This window comes from Protopterus annectens, chromosome 1.part2 (genome assembly GCF_019279795.1).
Source record: "Protopterus annectens isolate FY-2018-M chromosome 1.part2, PAN1.0, whole genome shotgun sequence".
In the NCBI taxonomy this organism is placed as follows: Eukaryota; Metazoa; Chordata; order Ceratodontiformes; family Protopteridae; genus Protopterus; species Protopterus annectens.
Genome location: NC_056727.1, coordinates 430957097 through 430965578, shown reverse-complemented (window position 1 = coordinate 430965578; position 8482 = coordinate 430957097). Strand labels below are relative to the sequence as shown.

Here is an 8482-nt window from a genome sequence, read left to right as displayed (position 1 = left end):
AGCAAGGGAACCTGAACAGTGCCCTTGGTTTCTTCTTGTAAGATCAAAGCAGAGAGCTACTTAGAAATAGAACTGGTACTCAAAGAAACACATGAGGGAAATGTAAAGGAAATGACAAAATCAAACAATGAAGAAAATAACAGATACGAATTGTTTTCGGTAGACAAAGAAATAAGATATGATGCTACTCCTACATCTATGCTTATAGCTGAAGAGGCTGTAAATATTCCTGACTTAGTAGATTTGCAGGTAAACAATGAAAATTTTAAGGAAGCACAGTGGGAGATAGTACATCAACAAAGTCAGAAAATATGTAAACAGAGTATAAGGGAAAACATATAAACAGGCTTCATCCTATACACATATTTTGAGTTGATGAATAATGTTCTGTATAGTGTGAACAAAGACAAAGAAGAAGTATTACTCCAAATATTGGTTCCAAAACCTTTTAAAATACTTTTGATAAAGCTGGCACATAGATGGACAAAACCATATCTAGAATTCTGTTTAATTTTTATTGTCCTTTGGATAACTTCTCTACAGCATGCTCACAATGCAAAAGATTTCATCACATCCTGAGTTCAGAATTCCAGTAATACCCACACCTATTATTGAAGTCCCATTTTAGAGGACAGTCATGGTTTACATAGGTCCTTTACTAAGGTCTAGTAATGGCTGCCTGTGCATTCTAATGAATACAAACTTTGCTACTATGTTTCATTAAGCAGTATCCTGTGAAAGTCAAATGCTAAGGCAATAGCCAGAAAAATAGTATGGATTTTTGTCCAAGGTAGGAACTTCAAAGAAATACACATAGACAGAGGAACCCAATTTATGTTCAGGATAATACAGCAGCTTGCCTGTGTATTAAAGTAAACAGTTACAAAGTGTAATGCACCCCCCTGAATCCAGCAGGTTAGTGGATTCCTTCTAGAAGTATAGGTGTCCAGTAGCCTAATGAGCGCATAGGCCTTTTTAAGCCTAGCCCCGAATCCTAAATCTCTGACACGTTCTGGTACCTTTGATAAGTATAAGCAGGGGTTTGGGAGATGAAACATTTACAAGCAGGAGCCTGGGAGATGAACCATTTGCAGGTTGCCTTTGTACATTAGAGATATAGGTGCCAGACCAGGGATGAATTTCTTGTTCCCCATCCAATTCTCTGAGTTACACTAGAACTGAGTTAAAGAGGAACTCTGCTTCACATGGATTGGGATCCTGTTCCAGAGAAGGGTCAGTCTCCGGGATATATACCTATCTCTCCAGCAGGCCCTGTTTAAGCCATAGGCAAGGTTTAAGTCTTTAGAATGAGCAGTTCTGGTGCTGTTTGTTTTGCAGATGTGCAGGAGGTCCATCAGGGTGGGGTCTGACAATGTCTTGTATGCCAGACATAGATCTCCCCTCAACAATCTGTAGGAGAGAAAATACAGGGATAAGTCCTTGAGGCTGTGTGCATAGGACATGCTGCTTATGCTATGTATTCTCTGTGGATGTTCCAATTGTCGGATGTACCTGGCTAGATACAAACCAAAGGAGACATTGTACTTAATGATAGGTCTTATGAAAGCCAAATACAGTGAAACAGTGACTTCTTTGGACCTAGATGCCATACCTTTATTTATAAGTTGCACAACACAGAATGATTTTCTCACTTCTGTTGACACATTTATTTATTATTTATTTTATTTATTTGTTTAACATTTGTTAACCGGGAAAGTCCAACTTGGAATGAAGCCAATTTTCAGTGGAGGCCCGGGGAGAAACACTCCAGATGCATGTTTTTGTAATGATGGTCAAAGGCTAGATTACTATCTACATGTGCCTGAAGTCTCTGACTGCTTGGACAATGCTGTCAGTATGATAATTACCAGGGGTGGGTAACTTCCCAAAGGACATTCTTATGTATTTCTTTTAGTCCATGGGTCTGACACCAGTAATGTGTCTGTATTAGCTCTTACTGGCAAACATTTGTGTCAGTGGGGGATTCTATGACTGCTCCTAATTTGCAATCACTTGCACATTTAATCAGCCAGAGGCCACTGACATTGGCCTTGACTTCAGAGAAGTAAATGCCAAAAAGGAGCAGGGACTTCACTTGTGACTGGCCTCTTTGTAGAGGCCCTTTAATGAAACTCTAAAGTTTATACTTAGAAGGCCATAAAACAGGATGTTAAGAATTTAGATCTGTTACTTTATCTCCTTAATGTTCTAAGAGAGGTGGCACAAGCTTCAACAGAAGTTAACCCATTTGGGTTACTGTTCTGGAGATATCCCCTAGGTGTGCTGCACATAGAAGAATTTTTTAATGCAGAGAGCATCCTTTTAAAAGTATAACTGCGCACTCTATAAACTAGGAAGGTAGGTAAAAAATTGTTATGTTGATTGTTAAGGAATGTATACAAAGGGCACAACAGATGCAACAAGAAGTATTTAATAAGAATGCCAGTCTCAGGGAATTTAATAGAAGGGGAAAAGTATTAGTATTATTTCCCTGTGCTGGAAATGTATTTCTATCATAAGTGGCAAAAAAAAGGAGAAAATAAAGTGAAGCACAATATAAGCCAAACTGTAAAGAGCAAATCCGAGCAGATATGTTGCATAAACGTGTTAAAACCATGCAGGTAAGCTGACCATTCTGTAGTCAGCTTGGGAGGTGGAATTGATACCAATAGTATGGTACCAGGGAATTCTATCCCTGATGTTCAGATAAAAAAAAAGCTTTGTCCAAGGTTGAGAAACAAGAAAGTGAAAAAGTTCTTACTGAAAAAAAATATTCTGAGCTATCTGGCAGAAGAGAAGGTAAAGCTAAGACCACATAGGGGAGCAGGAAGTAGGTTCCCAACAAAAAGCAATAAGTGAAGAAGTGAAAAAGACACTGAAAATGGTAGGTATTACGAAGTCACAAAGTGAATGGAAAAGTTTGTTTGTGTTGGTCCCTAAACCAGATGGCTCCATTTTCTAATGATTTCCAGAACTGAATGAAATATCTAAATTTGACAGTTATCCAATATCCAAGAGTGTATGAGCTCATAGCGATGTTAGGCAGAGCAAGGTTTTTGACCACCCTAGATTTCACAAAGGATTACTGGTAGATCCCCCTCACTCCCTCAAGCCAAAAAAGAAGACATCATTCACCGCCACTGAAGGTCTTTCTCATACTGTCTTACCCTTTGGACTTCATGGCGCTCCCACCACTTTTTAAATGTTAATGGACAAAGTTCTGAATCCTCACACTAGGTGCTCAGCTACACACCTTAATGACATAGTAATTTATTCATAATGCTGGGCATTATATTTGTCCCAAGTATAACCTGTGCTGCAATCTTTAAGACAAGCACGACTTACTGTTAATGCTGCCTAAAGTAACATAGGATGCAGTGGGACACTTAGGCACCAATCAGACTAAACAGAAACAGTCAAGAACTGGCCTATACCCAGTACCAAATATCAAGGGAAATAATTCTTAGGGCTGGCACACTACTTAAAAAAATGTTTGTACCCAATTTAGCTAACTTGGGATGCTGACTGACAGAATGTATAAAAGTTAAGAGGTCCTAGTTATGTAAGATGGACCCTAATAATAGATGAGGCTTTAAGTCAACAGAAAATATTTTGTGTCCACAGAAAACAACAGCATTTACCTGAACATTTGATTTTGATAGCATTATAAAATGTGAGCGTGTCTGTTCTGTCAAGTAATATGCAGTTACTGTAGACATAGCTTACTTACTCATCCCAAATGTGAGCAAATATTTTCCTTTATCTCCTATAATTCTAAGAGTGCCTAAGCAGAGGGTTTTCTCTGTATTTGCTTACACGTGTGTGTGTGTGTGTGTGTGTGTGTGTGTATATGTAATTTGACCTTAATCCCCATGTTGGGAATTTTGTAGTTGAAAGGAAAAAGCTCTTGCAGGAAAACAGAACACCTGGCTGTCCAAATGCTTTTGTAGGTCCAGTGGCAGTTCTGCTCAGTTTCTGGCAGATAAATCTTTTTGGTTCATATGAATTATTCTTCCCTTTTGCCTTTCCTATCCCTTTCTTGTCTTCTTTGGGTGACTTTTTTAAGATATCTTAAACAAAAGACTTCACTTGCCTGTTACAGAGCATTACTAGGTTACTGTCTGAACCTGCAGTTTGATTTTTTCATAAAGCCAGGGTTCCCCTCAAGACTAACCCTGCCTTCATTCGCAAGGTGGAATCAGAGATTAACTTAAACCAATCTGTACAGCTACCATTTTTGTTTCCCAGTTTTGCAGATGAACATCTCATTCATTCCTTTGATGCTCACCATCAGCTTAGTTTTATTTGCACAATAAAAAAGGGCTTTAGACACAAGGAACCACCTTTTTATTTTATTTTCTAAAGCAACGTTTGGTTCTACCATATTTAAGGTTACCTTTCACAAGTGGCTATCCGAACGCATTCCCATTGTGCAATAGGTTAAGGGATTGTCACTGCCTTCTAAATCAAAGGCATATTCTGCTAAACTAGTAGTAACAGCTGAAGCTTTCATTAATCACATTCCTTTAGATGATATTTACACAGCAGCTACCTGGTTTATAGCATATAAGTTTGTTTCTTATTATAAGCTGAGCCTACAATCCAAGTGTAGAGCTGATTTGGGCTCTACCATTCTTATGCATATCCTTCAATTGTGCCACAAAGGGATTTTCTAGCTGGAGACACTGTCAAATATGTTGAGGCAGATGGAAAAGACAACCTCGGATATGAACGTTTTCTACTTTCTATAATACTAGATTCATGTTGTCTTCTTCTGCCTGTCTCAACATCCCTACCCTCTGTTCCCCTTCCAAATTATCACCGTTTTACTGCTTTTACTGTACTGGACCTTCCTGGAGCCTTTCTTGGTTGCCGTATATGGTTACAATCTTTTGTCATGTAAGTACTATTTTGCTCATATTTTGGTTGCTGATAATATATTTGGGGCAAACTCAGTCTGAGAGCAGAGTGGGCGACTGTGCATTATGGGAGAGGGGCAGAACTTGAGTCTTGGAACAGAAGTCAAAGTTGCTGGCCTCAGATCCAATCAGATCTGATAAACTGAGATGGACAGAAGAAGAAGAAAAAGACAAAGGGGATCTACCATTATGTTAAGGCCATAATTTTTATTTTCTTGTTATATTACATCACTTATTCTACATCGTCTCCCTACTTAATATACTTTTATTAAGTATTTCTCTTTTTAACTAGAATATAATCACAACTGCAATGTAAACAGGTTGCATTCCACAGGCAAATAGCAAAGCTTCATGTTAAGCTCTCATTAGACACACACATAAACAAAGTAGACAGGCTATACTGATAAAACAACAACAACTCATAATTTTCAGATATGAGGTTCACTCATTCTCTAGGTCTAACAGAAAAATACATGCAAGCTAATATGTTACTGTTTAGTGAGTGTATGTTTAATTACATCTGTTCAAGCAAACATAACACCAGTGTGAATAAAGTGCAGACAAGAAGGCCCACTTTTTTCTACTAAGATTATAAGAATAACTCAAATAGCATTTGTTACTTTATATTTATATATTAAATCTTCTAATCAGACTTGAAGTTTTGAAGAAGAGGCCTTTTCCCACAGAATATAACTGCTAAATAGCAAAAGAAGTGGGTGGTATCTATTCTTAAATATCGCTTTAGAATTCCCTGTAGGAGGGCAAGAAGTACACAGTTACCAATTTGCATCCAGTCCCCAGGGATCAGATTAGCTCTGTTGGGACATCGTCAGCAAATGAGTTATTTTATAATAGCTCCACAGCATCCACATCATCATGCTTATCAGATATTTTCACATGGAAAAATTAACGGACTGTTTATCAGAAGGGGTGGATCAATCACTCTCACTGAATCTCTATTTCATTTTATGTGAACATTAAAAAAGTGAAAGGAGGAGGAATATAAAAGATGAGAAGAAAATTGAGCTCAGCAGACAGGCAGTTTATATTTTCAGATACTTTATGAAAGCAAATATATTGAATGTTACTGGTTGATATCTTCTGACAGGAATACTGTTAGTAATGCTCATCAAGAAAACTCTGCTATACCATCATAACAAAATCAATATGAATTTATAGCAAAGGAGATCCATAAAAGAAAGAAATTAACTTCATGCTGATGAAGGACTGCACTCTCGGTTCTCCGACAGGTGATTTTTTTCAGCCATATTATTCATTCATGTTCTCACAATGCTAGCTTCACTTGACACTAGCTACTTTCTGTATACGTTTCTTGCTAACCAGGTAACCTTCATGTTCACGTTTTTTCTTCCATGTGTACTACAGCTAAATTAAACCTGTATCGAACCTATGCTCCTCTTCGTTAAACCAAGGCCATACTAATTTCTCAGGCTCAAAAGGACAACCTAGGGTGGGGATATGTAACCCAAAACATGTACATTGTATATTAGCCAAACTCTAATCTATAATCTGTCTTAATTATTTCGCTAGCATGTTTTTAACGATCCGTATAATGAACTGTCATATGTTTTGTTTGTTAGAGCAAGGTAGTTTGTGGTAGTATGTAGTATGTAAATTGCTTTTTATTCTTTTCTATCTTAAACTCTAATATGTAACTATCTGTCATTGAGACTATGTTGGAGCTTTTCTCCCCGGGCCTCCGCTGAAAATGGACATGTATCCAGTCGGACTATCCCGGTCAACAAATGTAAAATAAAATAATAAATAAATAAATATTCATAGCTTGCTGTTTTTTACTTTGCAGGCTCCATTTCTCAAAATAAAGCAAAATAGATTTCTATCTTCATTAACATAAACACAAACAGCTCTGCTAAAAAGATAATTATCAGCACAACTCCATAATATCACTTTTAGTTGCACAAATTCCATTTTTGCAATGCAGAGAGAATAGAAAGAAAGTGGAGAAAGTTTAATACATATTAGTTTCTTAAGAAGAGATGCCAAAGAAATTTGCTATGTGCATTTATTAAGGAAGTATCCAGCTAACAAGATAATAGTTTGCAAAGATCAAGAAAAAAAGCAACAAATCTCAAGCAAAATGGTTGCAAGTTTTGAATTTCCAACAGCAATGAGGTGTAGTTTAAATAATAAAGAGGTTGGGTATGAGCCCAAATAAAAAATCAGCAGATAGATTGACTCACAGATCTAATGTATGAATATTGAAAGTTATCATCTGACAACAAATACAAAGGAATTCATATCCTGAGGCAAGTGAAAGCAAGTTTTAAGTGTTGAATGGAATAAGAGAGCTGCAATTCTGAAACTAGAAAGTAAGGTTAGCACAGGAACAAACAGAAGGGTATTGGTTGTTATCAAGGCATTTCCTTCAATGTCTCCATAAGCATGTATTTAAAAAGAGAGAAAATAAGGTATGCATGTGTGGATGTCTACATGTCAGACAACTGTATGCACATACACGTAGTGATATTTGTGTTTATTGTCCAAGATATTCTGTTCTGGATTCTGAATAACACACCGAATACTTTCATTTCACAAAGCAGGTAAAACCCTGATTTATGTAGACTGACACTTTACTACAAGTGGCAATGTAATCTAGTGAATGCGTTTTGTACACGATGCATTGTAGTTGATCAGTGTATCTGACGGCCCTTTACAACGTAATAGTATTTTCTTTCTCTTCTTCATTGCAGACCAATAAGGCCGTGGCTAAAGGAGATTTTCATCAAGCAAGTTCGAGCTCCAGAAGAGCCTTGTTCCTCGCTGTCTTATCAGTTACCATAGGAACTGGGATTTATGTGGGTGTGGCAGTGGCACTTATAGCCTACCTTTCAAAAAACAATCATTTTTGAGCCTGAGAACTTGAAGAATTCTTTTTAATATAGAGATAAGATGTTTCTAGAACTGTACAAAAGCACTCCCAAAGGATATGACTAGATAAGTTGGGAATGAGCCGAAGACACTACACCAATAAGACTTTAATGGAATCATAATCAGGATTTCTTAAAAGTGGAAGATAGCCACCGTAATAGCAAATTAATTTTAGTTTATTCATTGTAGAGTATTTTTTGCAGCAATACAACATTGTATTTTCAATAGAAAAGCATATATGCTGCTCTGAAAAAAAAAGTTTAGTAAAAAAAACAAGTTATGACTGTTCAAATGCATGCTATGGCAATAGCTATAGTTTTTTTTATGTAGGTTTATTTTAGGCTTCTAAAACAGTGTAGCGGTATTAATAAAACTGCTTTGGATTTAACACTATATTATTTGCTGCTGTTTTTGGTACTCCCTATTGATAATACTCGTTTAATGTTGAAAATGTTATGTTTCTTTCTTTCTTTCTTTCTTTCTTTCTTTTTTTACCAAATAAATGCATTACCACTGAGCTCATTAATGATATCACAGCTCAGTAAGATCTTCATAATAATTTGTGAAGGACTGATGCCCACCACATATCTATCCATACAATGAGTACACAAATGAAAAAAAGGAAAGTATGTAAGTGTTAGCTTGAAAATACT

The 8482-nt window shown here is 36.7% G+C and overlaps 1 protein-coding gene across 2 annotated transcripts in view; it reads left to right on the top strand.

Moving 5' to 3' along the window:
• SYNDIG1 (synapse differentiation inducing 1) overlaps positions 1–8222 on the top strand; it is a 1645835-nt gene extending 1637613 nt beyond the window's left edge. For both annotated transcript variants that reach the window (XM_044056827.1, XM_044056834.1), the window contains exon 5: positions 7652–8222. In XM_044056827.1, coding sequence (XP_043912762.1) covers positions 7652–7810 — 159 coding nt within the window. In that variant the 3' untranslated portion in view covers positions 7811–8222. The remainder of the gene's footprint in view (positions 1–7651) is intronic.
• The last annotated feature ends 260 nt before the right edge of the window (positions 8223–8482 follow it).